The 21,878-nt window shown below is 45.9% G+C and overlaps 1 protein-coding gene across 1 annotated transcript; it reads left to right on the forward strand.

Annotated features, from left to right (window-relative positions):
• Window positions 1–1,939: 1,939 nt before the first annotated feature.
• Window positions 1,940–21,336, forward strand: LOC311144798 (protein crumbs homolog 1-like; the record flags this gene model as incomplete). Its single annotated transcript, XM_084180934.1, has 13 exons — window positions 1,940–2,009; window positions 9,003–9,695; window positions 11,135–11,330; window positions 11,983–12,122; window positions 12,975–13,160; window positions 13,334–13,471; window positions 17,098–18,096; window positions 18,288–18,847; window positions 19,019–19,184; window positions 19,352–20,213; window positions 20,328–20,444; window positions 20,707–20,833; window positions 21,115–21,336. The coding sequence occupies 13 exons, from the start codon at window positions 1,940–1,942 to the stop codon at window positions 21,334–21,336; spliced, it is 4,476 nt and encodes a 1,491-aa protein (XP_084037060.1).
• Between the last annotated feature and the right edge of the window lie 542 nt (window positions 21,337–21,878).

The raw sequence follows: 21,878 nt of genomic DNA on the forward strand, positions 1-21,878 counted from the left end.
TGCCACCCATGTCAAGGGACAGCCTCTAGATAGAGAGGAAGCCATCATTGATTCACCACATTTCCATACAATGCTGCTGTAAAGTGCGGGGTTACTTAATACTGAGCAAGAGAACAACAAAGAGTGAGTACACGACAAGACACTAACATTCACACACAACACAACACTGAACAGTCCAGGGCTATATGGGGGTGGTGATGAGATGATGAGGTGCAGATGCGCTGGCGGTGATTAGGGTGCGTTGGGTTTCCATTCCGGTGTTGCTGAGGTGGTGCGCTCAGACCGGTGGCTCAGTAGACCGGCGAATCAGAGCGGCGGAGGGGAGCAATGGGAGGAGACGTGACAAACATGTTGACCCTATGTATGACCAATTTTCATAGACTTTGAATAATAACCTAATCGACTTCATATAATTATTATGAACGTTTCCCGAATTTCACCAGTTTCATAAAAATTCCAGTCTTTTTACTCACACTAGTGAAGAAGATCACCTCATCAATCATGTCTGCCCACAGACCGTTGATCACTTATAACAAACATTAGTCTGTCTGGGGTTGTGCCTATGTCTGAGGACGACCCACCCAGAGACAGCTATAAATCTGATGATAAAACATATGGCCAGGGTCCTACAATCTCTCTGAAGATAGCTGAAGATTAAAAACAAGTAACAATGTAAAAGAAAATATTCAAATGTTCCAATTACCATAACAACTATAAAGACACATCATTTTTCAAAGATCAAAAAGGATAATCAGTGAAGTGATCTTGTAATTGTTTCCACTATAGAACATCCACTCTAACAGATCAAATTGATATTCAAGTACTTAAATTATCTTCTCATGTTTTCTACATCTGCCTGTGCTCAGTATCTGACAAACTGCGACAGCCTTTAGGTCCTTCTCTCTATTTTGTCTTGGTGCTTAATGAAAGTTGCAACTGTGATCCAGCCAGGCAGAAATGTTGAGAGGTGATCTGCTCTGCACTGACCCTGTCTGTGACTCTGTCACTCTCAGGCTTACAGACTGCAGGTAGGGTTTGCGTGTGGCTGTGTGGGTGAATGGAGATAGACTTATGTCTGGCCTGAACAGATGCCAAGTGTTTTATTAAACTCTGTGTCGTTCCAATCCCAGCATGCTGTGGTTAAGCCTGGTCCGGGCTCAGGACTCTATTCTAGGGGGGCGGGGGACGGAGCGGTGACCCAGCTGCCACGGGGGGCTCCGCTGTCCCGCTAGGTGTTAGAGCGTGCCAGGATAAGCCCCCCACTCACAAAGGACCCGGCTAGCCATTGATGGACCCCGCGTACACTCATTAAATCTGGACTGGACCTCTCTCCACCACTCCAGGGACTGTTGTAAGGTTAGTACAGGAGGGTACAGTGACATCAAGGTCTGGCTTCAAATGTTTGTAAGAGAGGAAGGGATACATTTGAGAGAAAATTATTGTTAAAGTGAGTTCAGTTTCATAGTCTATTTTTGACTCATATCAACAGGTGCATTTGTTGTTGGTACCCACTGATATAAAACTATTTAGATATTGTTTCAGAAAGTTAAATAAAGTGGGAGAGAGGAATGAAGAGAAAGACAAAAATCAACATTATTACGTGAGAGGCATAGAGGAAGGAGGGACGTAGTAGGAAGAGGGGGCGCCAGAGAGACCTTTCACCAGTCCATGTCAGTGAATCCAAGCCATGTTTTCTTGGCCTCTCTCTGCAGGGGTGATTACTCGGCCTTACTCCAGCCAGCCAAGCTCTGTCCGCAGAGAGCTCAGTACTGACTACTGACCAAGCATGGAGATCCTGCAGCACATTTCCAGCTAACTTCTATAAAGAGCAGAGAGCTGATCGGCTGGACCAGTATGCTGGGAGGGGACCCTGTGGAGGAGTGACCGGCAGCAGTTCTCAGGCTGGACGTTGTGGGACACAGTGGGTCCCATCACCGCCATGGAGTTTGGGAGGTTTATTTCAAAGTACCAAAAACCTTTGCTGCTCATCATGATGATGCTCAAACTGGGTAGGACTCGCTGTTGATCAACGTCTAGGTGTATCAATGTGGATTACAATACTCTATGTGTTGTGAGTGTGAATGAGACGTGTGTGTGCACTTGTATGTGTAAGTATTAATGGGGAAAGTAGTGATGTGAAAATGTGTGTACACTGTGTGTGTGTGTGTGTGTGTGTGTGGGTGTGTGTGTGTGGACAGAGCTGTAATTCGGCATTAGCAAGGTGGGAGGATGTTACTGGAGGACAAGTGGTAGTAGCCAGCTGGCAGACAGGTTGTTGTAGTTGGTGATAATCTGAAGATCTCTGAGTGCAGTAGCGCTTCAATAAGTTATTTATTATTTAATGATATGGCTGGTCCTATTTAGAAATGTATTTTTATTTTTTTATGTAAACGTATGATGTGTCACTGTAATTGCTCATCTATTACTATGTAAGATACTGATATAATTGGCTTGAGCACTTATCATGAAGTAATTCATAATTCATAATGAACTATTACAGTGAGATAATTGGCTTGTGTTATTATTCCCTGATAGCCTATGACAGGAGCAGTTAAGACTAGTAGAGAGAAGAAGCCAGGAGGGAATTTGAGGTGTGGTGTGGTGTGGTGGGGTATATTTGGGTGGGGGATATTTTGAACCCCACCTAATGATGCGTTGACCCATTTTTCCTGCGGCCCTGCTTGTGGGAAGTGTCTGAACCTCGTTAAATTGGACAGACTGACAGGATGGGGCGGCTAGGGCGGATCACATGCAGGGGCCATTGTTACCCATCACCATGGTGATGGGCTAAGAGTCTGGCCGCACAGCTTTTTGTCTTAACTTTGAATGGAGAGGCAAGTGTTCTGAGAAGTACGGAAACAAACACAGTACTTTTAGATTGCATGGCTGATGGAAAATATAACTACAATATTGGATCAACCATTGTTGATATAAAATCTATCTTATACTATCAGTATGGCTTTTTCAATGTTAAACCTCATGAAACACCGACATTTATTTCTCTGACTAACATCACAGGATAAGTGTGACTAAAAGTGTCAGAATGTGCGCTTTTTACAGCGAAGTGAATCACCGCAGTTTAGCCTTTGAGTATGAATACAATTTTGGACGAAGCACAACCCTGGCATGGTATGGCTGACAGTCCCCTGTCGTGATAAAATAGGTTTCCTCTAACTAGAACTAGAGCCAGGAGCATCCTTTCACATGAGACATGATATCACTGGTCCATAATACCCCAAAGTGTGGGCCTGAGTATATGTAAAGGTTATTGTGTTTGGTTACCTTTTGTTTTGGTAACTGTTATCATAGGGCAGAGGTAATAAAGGCTCCTTATTTGGACAAACATCCAACATAACAACTATTAATCATTTCTTATCTACCTTGCTGCTTTCTTCCACACTGTTAGAGGGATGCTTTGACATACTCACTCTAGAGTTGAGACTGGGATCCATCTCTGTACAGACAGCTGACAACTCTCTTTTCTACTACTCCAGGGTTTCCCAAACTCAGTTCTTGCCCCCCGACGTTTTGGTTTTTGCCCTAGCGCTACACAGCTCATTCAAATAATCAAAGCTTGGGGTGGGGGGGACTGAGTTTGGGAAACCCTGTACTACTCTACCTGCATACTAAGTTAGGATGGTCCCATGACAAGTAGCTGGCTCTGCTCTGTGTTTATTTTGAGTCTTGGGGGTTAAGTGCTTGGTGCAGTGCAGTGTCAGAGAACAGCACCGTAGTCTGCCCATAACCATGATCTATGAACTGTTTCATGACACGGGAGGCAGCAGTGACGTCAGCACAGTGGAATGTTTCAGGGATGACTGGTCTGGCTGCAGCAGGATAGACCAGTCAGAGACCCCCACTGTCTCAGCCAATCACCACACTGTTACCTAGTCTGATATGGGGTCCAGGTAGTACCAGCTGTTAGCGTATACAGTGCATTATAGTGGGTATACAGCACACTGCATATAAACAGTGTAAGTAGGTACCATGTCTGGACTTAAGCGTCTCTGGGCCTTAGAAAAGAGGTTTTACTGTATAAATGATTGTCTGGAGGATGAGAGTGTTTACATGTATCCATATTTAACACCACTATAAAGGGAACAGAAAACCTGGTCCATTACACCATGAGTTAAGGGAAGCTTGTGGGTTGATGGGTTGACAGTAGGAGGAAACTGATGAAACTGTGGGTTGCAACGAATGTTCCAGTGTGTCTGGGGTATCAGGGGATTAGTGGAGAACAGATATGGTGTTTCGAACATACAGTACATATTACAGCAGGGGAAAAAGCCAGCACACTCTGGCTGTTGCTCTCCATGACAAGTAGATTGTGACACACAACAACCAATGCTGTAGATCTATTGAGTGGAAAAGAATGATCAGTGGTCACCAACACTTGTCATGGAGAGCAACAGCCAGAGTGTGCTGGCTTTTGCTAATAATCAGACACCTGATTGGCGCCGACGAAGATGGCGGCCTCGCGACTAGCTCTTAGGAAACTTTGCAGTATTTTTTTTTTTTTTATGTATTTTTTTTTTTACAATATTAGCTTAGAAAGTGTTTTGCATCATTACATACAGCCGGGAAAAACTATTGGATATCAGAGCGGCGGTAACTCACCAGCATTACGACCAGGAATACGACTTTCCCGAAGCAGATCCTTTGTTTGCTCTCCCCAGGGCAACTGAACTGATTCCAGCGGCTGACCCAAAACATCGCCGGCTGAGGAGAGGCACTCGGAGCGGCCTGCTGGTTCGACTTAGGAGGTGCGCACACCACCCACCGCTTCCAAGTATCCTACTCGCTAATGTTCAATCTTTGGTTAACAAAGTCGACGAACTACGGGCAAGGATTTCTTTCCAGAGAGACATCAAGGCCTGTAACACCTCTGTTTCACAGAAACATGGCTCTCTTGGGATATTCTGTTGAAATCGGTCCAGCCAGATGGGTTCTCAGTTCATCACGCAGACAGGAATAAACATCTCTCCGGAAGCAGAAGGGTGGAGGTGTGTGTTTCATGATTAACGACTCATGTTGTAATTGTAGTAACATACAGGAACTCAAGTCCTTCTGTTCACCCGACCTAGAATATCTCACAATCTGGGCCGCCCCCAGGTGGTGAAGGTAGGAAACAACATCTCCACTTCGCTGATCCTCAACACTGGGGCCCCACAAGGGTGCGTGCTCAGCCCCCTCCTGTACTCCCTGTTCACCCATGACTGCCAAGCACGCCTCCAACTCAATCATCAAGTTTGCAGACGACACAACAGTAGTAGGCTTGATTACCAACAATGACGAGACCGCCTACAGGGAGGAGGTGAGGGCTCTGGGATTGTGGTGCCAGGAAAATAACCTCTCACTCAACATCAACAAAATAAAGGAGATGATCGTGGACTTCAGGAAACAGCAGAGGGTGCACCCCCCTATCCACATCGACGGGACCGCAGTGGAGAAGGTGGAAAGCTTCAAGTTCCTTGGCGTACACATCACAGACAAACTGAAATGATCCACCCACGCAGACAGTGTGGTAAAGAAGGTGCAACAGAGCCTCTTCAACCTCAGGAGGCTGAAGAAATTCGGCTTAGCGCCTAAAACCCTCACAAACTTTTACTGATGCACAATTGAGAGCATCCTGTCGGGCTGTATCACCGCCTGGTACGGCAACTGCACCGCCCACAACCACAGGGCTCTCCAGAGGGTGGTGCGGTCTGCCGAACGCATTACCGGGGGCAAACTACCTGCCCTCCAAGACACATACAGTGAGGGAAAAAAGTATTTGATCCCCTGCTGATTTTGTATGTTTGCCCACTGACAAAAAAATGATCAGTCTATAATTTTAATGGTAGGTTTATTTGAACAGTGAGAGACAGATTAACAACAAAAAAATCCAGAAAAACGCATGTCAAAATTGTTATAAATTGATTTGCATTTTTATGAGGGAAATAAGTATTTGACCCCTATGCAAAACATGACTTAGTACTTGCTGGCAAAACCCTTGTTGGCAATCACAGAGGTCAGACGTTTCTTGTAGTTGGCCACCAGGTTTGCACACATCTCAGGAGGGATTTTGTTCCACTCCTCTTTGCAGATCTTCTCCAAATCATTAAGGTTTAGAGGCTGACATTTGGCAACTCGAACCTTCAGCTCCCTCCACAGATTTTCTATGGGATTAAGGTCTGGAGACTGGCTAGGCCACTCCAGGACCTTAATGTGCTTCTTCTTGAGCCACTCCTTTGTTGCCTTGGCCGTGTGTTTTGGGTCATTTTCAATGCCCTGGCTGAGGGAAGGAGGTTCTCACCCAAGATTTGACGGTACATGACCCCGTCCATCGTCCCTTAGATGCGGTGAAGTTGTCCTGTTCCCTTAGCAGAAATACACCCCCAAAGCATAATGTTTCCACCTCCATGTTTGACGGTGGGGATGGTGTTCTTGGGGTCATAGGCAGCATTCCTCCTCCTCCAAACACGGCGAGTTGAGTTGATGCCAAAGAGCTCGATTTTGGTCTCATCTGACCACAACACTTTCACCCAGTTCTCCTCTGAATCATTCAGATGTTCATTGGCAAACTTCCGACGGCCCTGTATATGTGCTTTCTTGAGCAGTGGGACCTTGTGGGCGCTGCAGGATTTCAGTCCTTCACGGCGTAGTGTGTTACCAATTGTTTTCTTGGTGACTATGGTCCCAGCTGCCTTGAGATCATTGACAAGATTCTTCCGTGTAGTTCTGGGCTGATTCCTCACCGTTCTCATGATCATTGCAACTCCACGAGGTGAGATCTTGCATGGAGCCCCAGGCCGAGGGAGATTGACAGTTATTTTGTGTTTCTTCCATTTGCGAATAATCGCACCAACTGTTGTCACCTTCTCACCAAGCTGCTTGGCGATGGTCTTGTAGCCCATTCCAAGCCTTGTGTAGGTCTACAATCTTGTCCCTGACATCCTTGGAGAGCTCTTTGGTCTTGGCCATGGTGGAGAGTTTGGAATCTGATTGATTGATTGCTTCTGTGGACAGGTGTCTTTTATACAGGTAACAAGCTGAGATTAGGAGCACTCCCTTTAAGAGTGTGCTCCTAATCTCAGCTCATTACCTGTATAAAAGACACCTGGGAGCCAGAAATCTTTCCGATTGAGAGGGGGACAAATACTTATTTCCCTCATTAAAATGCAAATCATTTTATAACATTTTTTACATGCGTTTTTCTGGATTTTTTTGTTGTTATTCTGTCTCTCACTGTTAAAAAAAACCTACCATTAAAATTATAGACTGATCATGTCTTTGTCAGTGGGCAAACTTACAAAATCAGCAGGGGATCAAATACTTTTTTCCCTCACTGTACAACACCCGATGTCACAGGAAGGCCAAAAGGATCATCAAGGACATCAACCACCCGGCTATCATACAGAAGGCAAGGTCAGTACAGGTGCATCAAAGCTGGGACCGAGAGAATGAAAAACAACTTCTTTCTCAAAGCCACCAGACTGTTAAATAGCCATCACTAGCACATTAGAGGCTGCTGCTGCCCATTGAAATCACTGGCCACTTTAAGAAATGGAACACTAGTCACTTTATTAATGTTTACATATCTTGCACTACTCATCTCATATGTATATACTGCATTCTATTCTATAATATTCTACTGTATCTTAGTCTATGCCACTCTGTCATTGCTTGTCCATATATGTATATATTCTTAAATCCCATTCCTTACTAGTTTTGTGTGTATTGGGTATATGTTGTGAAATTGTTAGATATTACTGCACTGTCGGAGCTAGAAGCACAAGCATTTTGCTACACCCGCTATAACATCTGCTAAACACGTGTATGTGACAAATAACATATGATTTGATTTGATTTGACTAATCTAGGTAATGATCAGTTGATTCATTGAATCAGGTGCTGAACTGCATCAAAAGCCTGCCCACCCTGCAACTCTCCAGCACTATGGGTGGTTACATTATATTAGGGAAACAGGTATGAGGTGTAGGTGTTAGGGGTGACACAGTAGGGATATGGAAGTGTTAAAGGGCCAGGGGCATGGCAGTAATAGGTACAGTAGGTGCTACAGTGGATAGAGGGACAATGTGACCTTCCCTTTAAGATAAGCTGTGAGTGAGTCAAGTAAGGAAACAACACACGTAAACATATAGTAAGAATCCCTGCTAACACTCTTTGCTAAATACAGTATAAACTATACCAGTATATTGACTAACTCTGACAAAGCAGAAGCTATACATATGTGTTCGTTATGTCAAGCTTTAGCAATCTAATCAAATCAGGATTTAAGACAACATACACATTCCATAAACGTAATGATGTTTTCAATAGGAACACTTATTCAAGTATGAAAGCATTCCACAGTTTTTTCCCCTTCATATTCAAATATTTTAGCACTGTAAATTTATTATTTCTCCTTATGACAAATAGAATTTTCCATAAAGGAAATTCTGCAACGTTAAAGTGTTTGCTACTTCTTCAACAACTATAGCAGAAAATCTATCCAGGGTCAAACAGTCTGTGATTATTAAACTAGTAAGACAACCTGATGCGGTGTGTATTAAGATGGCCCATGCGGTCAGGCCCAGGTTATAGTAGTGTTCAAGGTGAAAGGAACTGTCATTGATGAAGCCTCTGGTGACAGCTGCTCACACAGTGAGTGTGTAATACATTAACTCCTAACACCATCTGCTGTGTTCACTCTAAGTCCAGACTATCGAGAGAGGGAAGTGGGGCTTTTTACTCTTCATTAAGAAAGTGCTCTTTGAGTGCCTCAAAAGCAGAGACAAAGGGAGAGGTCAAAGGTAGCTGGTGTATTAGCCTACTAATGAGCTAGTTGGAAATACTTGGTAATCTCACTGGTAATACTTCACCAGTATAATGGACTGGTAATACATTACCAGTGATTATCTCACCACAGTTTCATGAAGTCAAAGTTTGGAGATTGCTTACTTATTTTGAGCATTCTCATTCATGATAAATACTGAGTGTATTTTATTTATTGCCTACAGGTATACTGTGCACATCAGCAGCAGACAAGTGTCTGTCATCCCCATGTCAGAATGGAGGTACGTGTCTCGACCAAATGGGAAACTACACGTGTCTCTGCCCCAGATGGCCAGTCCACTATATGGGCAAGGACTGTAGGGAGCTGTACGACCCCTGTGTCCACGATGCCCTGTGCGCCAACTGTACCAGCAAACTGGGCACAGGAGTTTACACCTGCCACTGCCCTGACGGCTTCGCCGGGACCAACTGCACACTCAACATCAACGAGTGTGAGAGCAACCCATGTAAGGGGGGTGTCAGGTCCCATTGTGTGGACAGGGTGGACGGCTACACCTGCCACTGTCCCCCTGGCTATGGAGGAGATCACTGCCAGGCGAGGGACTGCTCTGAGGAGCCTTGCCACAACGATGCTACCTGTGTTGGCACACCGGATGGTTATGAGTGCCAGTGCGTCCCGGGCTTCCATGGGAGGGACTGTGAGGAGAACATGGATGACTGTAAGTCACTCCCCTGTCAGAACGGAGCCATCTGTAAAGACGGCGTCAATGGATACCAGTGCTTTTGTGTGCCTGGTTTCCAAGGCTACCACTGTGACCTGGACATTAACGAGTGTGTGTCGCGGCCGTGTGAGAACAATGGGACCTGTGTCAATAAGGTGGACCGCTATGAGTGCCACTGTCTGCTAGGGTTCAAAGGTGAGACAGTCTCTCTGTTTGGCTCAGTGCAATGTATCCTGCTGTCTTTAGAGTGTGATGGAATGACCTTTTATCTTTAACTCAGTGTCTTTAGTTCAGAGTTCACTACTAAACCAACCTCATATAGAAACTACAAACTTTCAGTGGCGATTTTAGCATGTAAATCTTGGTGGGGCAAAATAATAATAATAATTGGGATGCATGCCAGCAAAGCCACTACACAACTCAACACAACACAACACTAAACAATACATTAATTGCACTATAACGGTGACAAACGGTGCCCACAAACTGTTAGGGCCTACATAAAGCTGTCCCAACAGCAGAGTCCCAACAGCAGTCCCAAAACCTTACCACTGCTACACCTGGCTATCAACTGAGCCTTGTCTGGCAGCGAAACAGTTCATTTAGCCTCATTTACATTTACTGGCTTTAAAAAAACATCGCTGATATGGCTGACTTGCTTAAACAAATGTGGCTTCTAATGACAATTGAGATGTATAAACTATGGCATAAGGGGACGACAAGCGGATAAGAGGCAATTTCGATTAAGACATTAATGAGCGAGCTAGGATGGACGTAGTCAATATAACTATTTGTTCAGCACTTTTGAAATGTACAGCGACATAATTCAGAACATGGGCCATTCTTAGTGTTCTCCCTGTACACCAAGTCAGAACCATAGGATAAATAAAGTGGGCATATAAGCAGACAATGAAAGCTCTTACAATATTCGATGATTACATTTCTCTAAAACAGGTTATAGGCTACATGTGCACCACCAAGTCAGAACAGTAGGCAAAATTAAGAGGGGAAAATAGACCAAATTATTAGGGTGAGGCACATGGGCTATTAACAGCTTACTACACAACATATACTTAGTATTACTTTCTTAGCTACAGTATACATATCTCCCTGGCATATTACATCATTTATGCAGCAGAATACAATACATTTTTGGACTCACCTTGTTATGCTGTGCACACTTGAACAGGAACTTTGTCATCAAAGTCTGGGATTCTCTGGATTTATGGTACTTTCATTATTATTCATTATTTCTCTTCACATGACAAGGATTAAAAAGGATTTGCCAGTAGATTGTCGATTTGATTCATGATGATGACTGCTAGCTAAGATTTTGAAAGTATGATGTTGACATGATCAGTCCAATCAAAGCTACTGTAGATATAACGTGATTTGACATCATTTTATCTGTGGCCAATGACCTTGAGCCTTCTTGGATGGGCACTTCTAATGTAACTCTAATGTAACCCCACCCCAAAAAAAGAATTGCTCTGCCCCACCTGCCCTGAATGACGGGTCGCCACTGCAAACCTTTAATACACTGTGTACAGTGTTGCTCTCTAAGACATCAAAGCTCTGTCATTTTTCTCATGGTGAAACCCATCATATAAAGCTGTGTCTGTGTTGTGTGGCAGGTGTGAACTGTGAAGTGGAGATCAATGAGTGTGAGGAGCAGCCCTGCCAGAATGGAGCCACTTGCCACGACCATGTGGGCCTGTACACCTGTGAGTGTGTGTCCGGGTACGAGGGACATGGCTGTGAGCTGGACATTGATGAGTGTGCCAGCGGGCCCTGTCTCAACGACGGCAACTGTACAGACCTGGTGAACAGGTAAGGCGTCTACAACTCTCTCTCCTCTCATAGGCTGAATCAGCTGCTTAACCCCAATGTGTCGGTGAGCAGTATGTCAACTGAGGGATTCCTTCCCGACAGTAAAGTTTAATAGGGCAAGGATAAAGATTAACCGCTTATTCGGATGGTAATTAATCATGAGGTTGGGAAGTGGGGAAAACCTGATAGAGAGCTTCATCAGACCTGGGTGGTGTATCTTGTTAATACAGAGATCAGTTAGATGAACCAATTACATTTGTTAATCAAAAAATGCCATATAGGTGGCCTAAAGGGGTCTAGTGGTCTAAGCTTATTCGAAATTGGCCAACTGCTATTTCACCACCCTCTCTCCTCTATCTTTACTCTCTATCTCTGTCCTATCCAATAAAACAAAAAACGTGAAAAGTGGGACAGCCCCACACACAAAAAAAACTAAAAAGATTAGGGCAGGTGGAATTCCACTTTCCTTCCAAAAAAAAAAGCCTGTTGATCAGAAATTATACTAGATTAGAAACTTCACAGCTAAGGCTGTTTAACATTTCTACTGGCTGCGCTGAGGTCCCACTGCATTTTCATGCTTCAAAGATGTCCCAGTTTCACTGAAATAAGCACGATCTAAGTTGCCTCTCTATGTCTCCTCCTCCTCACTCAGCTATGAGTGTGACTGCAACGGGACAGGCTTCACAGGAGAGCAATGTGAAGTGGACATCCCCGAGTGTGCTTCGGACCCCTGCCAGAATGGAGCCACCTGCTTAGAGGGGGTCAACCAATTCGACTGTGTCTGCTGGACAGGTACACACACACACACACACACACACACACACACACACACACACACACACACACACACTTCTCACCAAATAAGGGAGCAACAGTCAGCTGTCTGTCATATCTGCCAAGCTTTCTCTGCACTACAGGAAGTATTACACATGCAGCAGAGGAGGCTGGTGGGAGGAGCTATAGTAGGACGGGTTTACAGTAAAGACTGGAATGGAATAAATGAAATGGTGTCAAACACATCAAACATATAGAAACCACATGTTTGACCCTGTTCCATTAATTCAATTTCAGCCATTACAATGAGCCCGTCCTCCTATAGCTCCTCCTACCAGCCTCCTCTGACACACAGTCATTATTGCACAATAATATTTGATCTGCTATCTGACATAAAAACAGAGAACATCGTAAGTGTCAGGAGTATGTTGAAATGAAAAGCTGCAGGCGCCTCCAGATAGCCTTTTACAGGCATGCAAAACCCTTTTCTTGGTAAAATTAGGTTCTTGGAGTTTCCCAGATGTATATCACAGAGATAAAGGGTAAAAGGTATGATACAAGCCTGTAGTTTAGAGGCCAAGAAGGGGGAGTGGTATGAGACATGGCGAGAGACCTACTGAGAGACCTGTATAGCGTAGCACTAACTGTGGTGTTACACCACACTGTCATCTAGTGTAGGACTGGTGCAGCTGCAGGGCCATGAGCACTAGGAAAACAAAGATGATCCTCAATCCAGCAGAGGGAGAGCACATTCTATAGTTATGTTTTGATTTATGTAAATGTGTGTATAAAGACATTATGATAGATATGTATGTATGAAACAAGGCGGTACTGTGTGGTCCTGTTATAATAATGGTGTGTGTGTTGCAGGTTATGAAGGGAAGAACTGCCAGGTGGATATTGATGAGTGTGAGCTGGAGCCCTGTGAGAATGGAGGAGAGTGTTTCCAGCGCTCAGAGCTGCTGCACTACAGGGTGCTGTCTGGACTGGAGGACAGGGAGTTCAACTATGAGAAAGCAGCTGGGTTCCTCTGCCGCTGCCAGCCTGGGTTTGCTGGTAAGGCAAAACACTCATATTCATACTTGGTGACCTCATGAAAATTGAATAGGAATAGGACCCTTTAAGAATGGGATCTGATTGAATAGGAATCCTCTGATATTGGAGTCAATGTTAATTTGACTTGAGGGTAAGTTGTTGAGTAAGTAAGTAATATGTCCTGTCTCCTGCAGGTGAGAGCTGTGAAGTCAACATGAACGAGTGTGAGTCTGTTCCGTGTCAGAATGGAGGGAGCTGTGAGGACCTGGTCAACTCATACCAGTGTGACTGTCCACCTGGGTTCACAGGGAAGACTGTCTCTCTATTTCACTGTGTAATATAATACAGCTCTTTATGTGCAAAGAACCCTGACCTGCTCTTAATATACACTACCAGTAAAAGGTTTGGACACACCTACTCATTCAAGGGTTTTTCTTAATTTTTTACTATTTTCTACATTGTAGAATAATAGTGAAGACATCAAAACTATGAAATAACACACATGGAATCATGTAGTAACCATAAAAGTGTTAAACAAATCAAAATATATTTTATATTTGAGATTCTACAAATAGCCACCCTTTTCCTTGATGACAGCTTTGCACACTCTCTCAACCAGCTTCATGAGGTTGTCACCTGGAATGCATTTCAATCAACAGGTGTGCCTTCTTAAAAGTTTCCTTCTTATTGCATTTGAGCCAATCAGTTGTGTTGTGACATGGTGTGTGTGTGTGTGGGGGGGGGGGGGGGGGGGGGTATACAGAAGATAGCCCTATTTGGGTAAAAGACCAAGTCCATATTATGGCAAGAACAGCTCAAATAAGCAAAGAGAAACGACAGTCCATCATTACTTTAAGACATGAAGGTCAGTCAATACGGAACATTTCAAGAACTTTTAAAGTCTATTGAAGTGCAGTCGCAAAAACCATCAAGCGCTATGATGAAACTGGCTCTCATGAGGACCGCCACAGGAAAGGAAGACCCAGAGTTACCTCTGCTGCAGAGGATAAGTTCATTAGAGTTACCAGCCTCAGAAATTGCAGCCCAAATAAATGTTAAAGACACATCTCAACATCAACTGTTCAGAGGGGACTGTGTGAATCAGGCCTTCATGGTCGAATTGCTGCAAAGAAACCACTACTAAAGGACACCAATAAGAAGAAGAGACCTGCTTGGGCCAAGAAACACGAGCAATGGACATTAGACCGTGGAAATGTGTCTTTTGGTCTGGAGTCCAAATTGGAGAATTTTGGTTCCAATCGTCATGTCTTTGTGAGACACGGTGTGGGTGAACGGATGATCTCCGTATGCGTAGTTCCCACCGTAAAGCATGGAGGAGGAGGTGTTATGGTGTGGGGGTGCTTTGCTGGTGACACTGCCTGTGATTTATTTAGAATTCAAGGCACACTTAACCAGCATGGCTACCATAGCATTATTCAGCGATACGCCATCCCATCTAGTTTGGGCTTAGTGGGACTATCATTTGTTTTTCAACAGGACAATGACCCAACACACCTCCAGGCTGTGTAAGTGCTATTTTACCAAGAAGGATAGTGATGGAGTGCTGCATCAGATGACCTGGCCTCCACAATCCCCTGACCTCAACCCAATTGAGATGGTTTGGGATGAGTCGGATGGCAGAGTGAAGGAAAAGCAGCCAACAAGTGCTCAGCATATGTGGGAACTCCTTCAAGACTGTTGGAAAAGCATTCCAGGTGAAGCTGGTTGAGAGAATGCCAAGAGTGTGCAAAGCTGTCATCAAGGCAAAGGGTGGCTATTTGAAGAATCTCAAATATAACATATATTTAGATTTGTTTAACACTTTCTTGGTTATTACATGATTCCATAGGTGTTATTTCATAGTTTTGAAGTCTTCACTATTATTCTACAATGTAGAAAATAGTAAAAATTAAGTAAAACCCTTGAATGAGTAGGTGTGTCCAAACCTTTGACTGGTACTGTATATCAGAAAATACAATAGAAAGGAGAAATAAATCCCATGCAGTGATATACAGTATATCTCTTTGGATTCACTTGCCTAGCAGTGAGCAAAACAATAATTGGTTAATCCTGCCCCTGCTGATCATTCCTGCTGGTACTGGTCTACTTGGGCATTAGATAGCTTAAATACCAACATCAGTCAAAACAGAGATAAAACCATGTTGAAAGTTTGACCTTGAGCAAAGGAAAAGTAAAGGTGGGCTGGAAAACCACCCATGAACAACTCTGAATAACAGAGTTATTAACTCTGAATAACAGAGTTATTAACTATGAATAACAACTGAACATGAAACAGAGTATATCTCAAATTGTTTGGGTTACCTGGCATGTACAGGAGCTTTGACAGAGAGGGTAGGTGTCCATACAGAGGGGCATGGCAGTAGAATAACAACAAAGACCATAAAACCTGCTGCCATATGTCACTAGTCCTGGCTGGGTATTAAACAGGGGTCTTTCCTCAAGTTTACCAAGGAGGAGAGAGATTACCACAAAGCTGCTTAAGCTCTATGAACCGCTAATTAATAAAAGCAGGCTTGAAAGACCCTCTCATCACAAAAACAAAACCTGTTACCAATTAAAACATAATGTATTTTGATACTCCTAGTCCTAGGTTATTTGCACAGTAAGCATACTTCCATATACTGTAACCAGGCACCGTCAACATAGAGGGGAATAACACATATGTGCACAACAAGATAATATGACTACAGATAGAGTACTCAGAAACTGGTTAAGCGAATTAAATTCAGCCCCCCTCATCCCAGCCACCTTTGACCCCCCATTTCAACCTGCCATACTGAGGTTAGTCCAGTATAGTCCAGCTCAGTTCAGCCCCTCTACTCAGCAGCCTGTCTCCTGTGATTAGAATGCCGTCTGCCACTAGCCGGCATCCATAACATCGATCAGGAGTGACTGCAGCCCAACATTCCTGTTGTCAGCAGTGACAGGAGCCAGCTGGGTGGGAGGCTTAGAGCCCTGGCTGGGCTGGGCTGCTGAGGGGAGGCTGTATGCAGGCATGCGGGAGGGACGGAGGGAGGGAGAGAAGTAGGGTGGGCTGGGCTCCAGTAAACGCTTCTGCCTGCCTGGTACAGAGGGGAGTGTACAAGTGTACGGACTGTGTGTACGTGTGTGAGCGTGTATGAGAGAGAGGGGGCACGAGTTCGATCTCATCTGTGGGACCCGTTTGGCTATGTGTGTGTTTACGGCTCTGGGAGAATGAGGGGGCTACTGCTACTATTGTTGCTAGCTGTATGGTGTGGGCAATTGGGACTGACAGGTAACACTTTAAACTTACAGTGGACAGAAGGGCTGCTAGGACAGGCTGTGTGTTTATGTGGGGGAGGAAGAGTGAAGGAGGAGGGTTCAAGGAGATGTTCTTGTTTTAACTTGTGGGGAGAGGCGTTTTAGAGGATTTTGCTGATGTGTAAACTTTCTGGGCTCATTGCTTACTAAGCATATTGTAGGCCCATTGATTTACTATATACCTTTAATAATCTAGCAATATTCTTCAAAGCATTTGGTTTTTTAATGCAATTTGACTGTGACGCAGAGAGAAATACTAACTGGGCTCACATCCGTACCGATATTTCAACTTTCAGAACAATTCAATTAATGTCACAGTCATTACTTTAATTGTGTAAAGAAAAATGTAGAATCTAATTGACTGCGGGCCAATTGCATCAGTAATTTCCTCATTAGTAAAAGGCATAGTCTAATCAATTGCTTCCTGGAGAGCCGCATGCTTGCCAGTGTACTTCCATATCTGATTAACTCATTTGGTTTGGTTAGAGAGACTGATTAACTTATTGGTTTTGCACGGGAGACCCTTAGGTTCCTGTTGAATCTCACTGTGTGGCTGGGAGACAGTTCTGTGTGGCAGAGAAAGACATAACCAAACCCGTAAGCAAGATACATGTCTAACATGAAAAACTAATGGTGTGTTATGTTGTCGTTACAGGTGTGCACTGTGAGGTAGACATTGACGAGTGTGAGAGCGAGCCCTGTCAGAACGGCGGATCCTGCAAGGACGGCGCCAACGCCTACACCTGCCACTGTGTGAAGGCGGGTCCAGGGGAGGAGCCATGGGGCGACCATAACTGTGACGTCCGTCTGATTGGCTGCAGAGAACACCTGTGTGAGAACGGAGCCACGTGTGTGCCTATCCTAAGCCAACAAGAGCATGGTGGGGAGGATGGGGATGAACAAGAGCATGGCCACACCTGCCTCTGTCCCCCGGGCTTCACTGGGAAGCACTGCAGCATCCCCACCACCTTCTCCTTCAACACAGAGAGCTATGTCCTCATCCAGCTCCCTCCTACAGCTAACAGGACCAGGAGAGAGATAGAACCCCACCACCACCACCACCACCATGGGATCCACGTCCAGCTGTGCTTCAGGACCACCCTGCCTGACATGCTGCTGTTCTACAGAGGGGCTGAACACTACTTTGTGTCCCTGGAGATTGTGGGGGGTCACATCCATGCTAGAGCTGGATCAGGGAAGAAGCTACAGGCTACCTACCATCTCCCTGTCAATGACGGAGACTGGCATGAGGCCAAAGTGACCATGGATGAGAAGCTGGTGCTGATGGTGAAAGGACCAGGCTGTGACAATGACGGGGGATGCATGGTGGAGGATGAAGGACACAACCAACTGATCTTCTTCCAACCTGGATCATTCCCCCAGGTCTATGTGGGGGGAGCCCCCCAGAAGTATCTGAACAACACAGTGAGCAGGAAGGGTTTCATTGGCTGCATGGAGGATCTACAGGTTGACCACCAGCTGCTACTGCCCCAGGATATCTCTCCAGAGCACGTCCAAGACATGGAGCTAGGCTGCAACAAGACTGACTGGTGTCATCCTGACCCCTGCCATCATCGTGGGAAGTGTATTGACCTGTGGACTAGCTTCAACTGTGAGTGTGATCGACCCTATCATGGCTCCCTGTGTAAAGAAGGTAAGAACTGTTACACCTTTTAAAACATTACTTACTTTACATTTTCAAATATTGCTTTTCAAATAATGTCAACTGTAAACACCAGGCACTGACAATGTGCTGTCATTTAAAGGGGGTTACATGTGTCTCCTCAACTTACAGCCAGTTCCCTTCAACTACACTGTTTTGAAAGTATTTGTTGTTTCCCTCAGAATACCCCTCATGGACATTCAGTAATGAAGACACTGTGAGCTATGCTGCCTTTAACATCAGCCAAACGGATGGGGAGAACTTCAACATCTCCTTTTTCCTGCGCTCTCTGAAGCCTAGCGGCCTGCTTCTCCAGCTGAGGAGAGGGAGGAGGGCCTACCTCACCCTGTACCTGCGGGAGGGAACCCTGGTCTTCAACAGCCCCCTCACCACCCTGTTCTCTAACGGTACCTACATCACCAGAGGACAGAGGGAGCTGGTCACTGTGGTGGTACGCCAGGGTCATGTAGGGTTCAGTCAGGGTGGTACACAGCTCTCCCTGGGGAGGGTGAGGATGGAGCGGGGAGACGTGGTGTACATGGGGGGTCTGCCATCGGGGGAGTCCACTGCCCCCTGGGGAGGTCACTTCAAAGGTTGCCTGCAGGACATCATTCTGGACCACATGCACCTGTACCCTAACCTCCCAGAGGAGGAGTGCCACACCCACAAAGCGTTCCAGTGCTACTTCCCAAACAAAGCTGAGAATGTGTTGGATGGCTGTGTCAGTGATGAGGCATGCAAGGTAACATCAATAACAACTTTAAGCTTTAGAGATATAATAATGTAACTGTAGACCTATGAACTGTTTAAGGAAACTGGTACAAGAGCTGTCTAGATTTGTCAGGTTAGGGTCCTGACAAAGACTTTTCAGTTCCCTCTTTGTAACAGACACTAATATCTATGTTCTCCTCAGGCTGGTCCCTGTCAGAATGGAGGAACGTGCACAGTCACCTGGAATGATTTTGAGTGCACCTGTCCCATGAACTTCTCTGACAGGCGATGTGATTCACGCGTGTGGTGTATCAGCGACCCCTGTGTCATGGGCAGCCAGTGTGTGGATCTAGTTGACGGTTACGAGTGTGAGTGGACTTTTTGGATTGTATACATTATCTCTCTCCATTTATCTCTACTACAGTATCTTTCTCTCACAGACACATGCACAAACAAAATAACAAACACCTTATCAAAAGGTGTGTCACTGTATTCAACATTGAGTTGCCTTATCAATATACTGCTGTTCCCCCAGGCCTCACTAACGCCACTTTTGAGAGCAACACTCTGCAGTTCACTGCTAATGGCTCGCTTGTTGCCACGGTGACCAGTGTCTCTGTGGACATACGTACTCGGGAGGAGAACGGCGTGCTGCTGCGGGCCACTAACGGAGCAGAGGTCTTCTGTCTGGGTTTGCTCAACTCCTCCCTCCTGGTTAAACTACTGAGTGGCAACAGCCTGGAGCTACAGGCCTTCACCAGCGACCTGCCCATCTCAGATGGGGCCTGGCACCACCTCCACTTGGCCATGACAGACCCCCTGCAGCCTGTGTCCCGCTGGCGCCTCACCGTGGACGGGCGCAGGGCTGGCAGCACCATGGGCACAGCCGGGCACCTCAACTTCCTCAACGACACCACCGTGTGGCTGGCAGAGAACTACACTGGCTGTCTGGGGGAGGTGAGGGTGGGAGGAGTCTACCTACCTCTGGTGGATGACCAAGATGCCCCCCAGGCAGCCCGGTTTATCAGACTGGGGGGGCAGGAGCACAAGATGGGGTGTGTTGGTGCCGATGTGTGCCAGTCCCAGCCCTGCCTCAACCAGGGCACCTGCCAGGACCTCTGGAACCTGTTCAACTGCAGCTGTGCCCCGGGCTGGGAGGGAGAGTTCTGCCAGAGGGACACAGACGAGTGTGCCTCAGGCCCCTGTGCCCACGGCACATGCACAGACCTGCTGGCAAACTACCAGTGTGAGTGCCACAAAGGATGGGGGGGCAGGGACTGTGAGGAGGGGGTGGATGACTGCCTGGAGCACAGCTGTTTGAATGGGGGCTCCTGCCTGGACGGGACGGGTACCTACCGCTGTGTCTGCCCCCCTGGATACACCGGCCGCCGCTGCCAGTCAGTACCACAAACTATAACCAGGGCATGTTCCTGATCAAAAAACATTGTGTCTGTGTCTGTGTGTTCAGTATGTATAGATGTTGTAATGACTGTATTATGTGTGTCCTACAGATGGAGATTCCCTCCACACCAATGTGATGAAGAGACACAGTGTGACAACGGTGGGGTCTGCATGGAAGGGATCTGGGGAGCCAACTGCACCTGCAAACCTGGCTACACTGGGGACTGGTGAGATCACTAACCCACCAAATTTTCCATAGAACATACATGGGCCGTATTCCCGGACACTAACGTTTTACTGGACTAAGAAGGACTAAAAAACATGCTAAATGGACTAGGCTTAACCTGTGTCCGGTAGCCCGACCCTATATGTCTACAGTTTAAAAGCTGTGTATGTCAGTGGGACAGTATAAGGTTCCTATTGTATGTACAGAGAGCTGTGGTCCTGCTGGAGTGTCAGTGTTGTGTTTACCCCCCTGATGTCTCATAGGTGTGAGGCAGAGATAGATGAGTGTGTGTCCCGACCCTGTCTCAACGGTGGTACCTGCCTGAACCGACTCAATGTCTTCCAGTGTGTGTGTGTGCCGGGCTTCAGCGGCACACAGTGTGAAAGCAATGTAAGTGACCCTATATCTCCACTGATCACACTCAGTAACTGACAGTCTGCATGTAACTACATAATGTAAGTACATTTGTTACGGTAGACTATGTAGTGGTAATGTAAGTTGAGTATCAAAAGCTTATACACAGACCAGATTGGATCAAAGAAGCTGATGTATTAAAACAATTTAAGCTGTAGTTCGTCTAATCTCAGTTTGAGTGAGTAATAAGGTAATAATAAGTAATAATGATGTCATGATAAATAATAAGTCAATGTCCTGCTCTCTCCCCTCTGTAGAGACAGGAGCAGAAGGAACGTGTGCCCTGGCTAGTGGTGGCCATCCCTCTGGCCAGCCTGTGTGTGCTGCTGGCCGTGCTGGCCCTGGTCTTCATGGTGTTGACCGCCCGCAAGAAGCGCCAGTCAGAGGGCACCTACAGCCCCAGCGCCCAAGAGGTGGCAGGGGCACGGCTGGAGATGGGCAGCGTACTCAAAGTGCCCCCCGAGGAGAGGCTCATATGAGCCCCGCACACAACAGAAACACACACTACCTTCGCTTGGCTACAGACGGACACCGAGCCTCCCTGGCTCAGACACACACCAGACACAGGCAAGGACTGGTCAGACTCACTAAGAGGTGTCCAGAGGGTGAAAGGTCACCAGTGGTGTGGACATCATGCCGTCAGAGTGGTGCCACTGCCACACTGCTGCTGCTAGGTCATGGGGGTGGGGGTGATTAAACTCGGAGCTAATCCCTTTATGGAAATAGGTGACGTGGTCTGTCTGAGCTGCAGAGAGAGGCAGGATCGAGGCTGAAAGAGCTGTCTTCTCCCCAAGACTTGAGCACTGCTGTCAGGTTGAGTCTAATCAGCTAGTCCCCTCCCTGGAGCGATGAACCATACTGGATTCCAGTGTCTTTCTATACAATAGCTACCAGTGAACATTCTGTACCCCACATTGATTATGTGTGAGTTCACTCTAATGACCACTTTGGTATTGTATTTTTCTCTGGATGTGCACTATGTAAGTTAACAGGCAACCCACTATACCAATAATGTTCTTTC

The sequence above is a fragment of the Coregonus lavaretus genome, assembly GCF_964263955.1.
Source record: "Coregonus lavaretus genome assembly, chromosome: 17".
Classification (NCBI taxonomy): Eukaryota; Metazoa; Chordata; class Actinopteri; order Salmoniformes; family Salmonidae; genus Coregonus; species Coregonus lavaretus.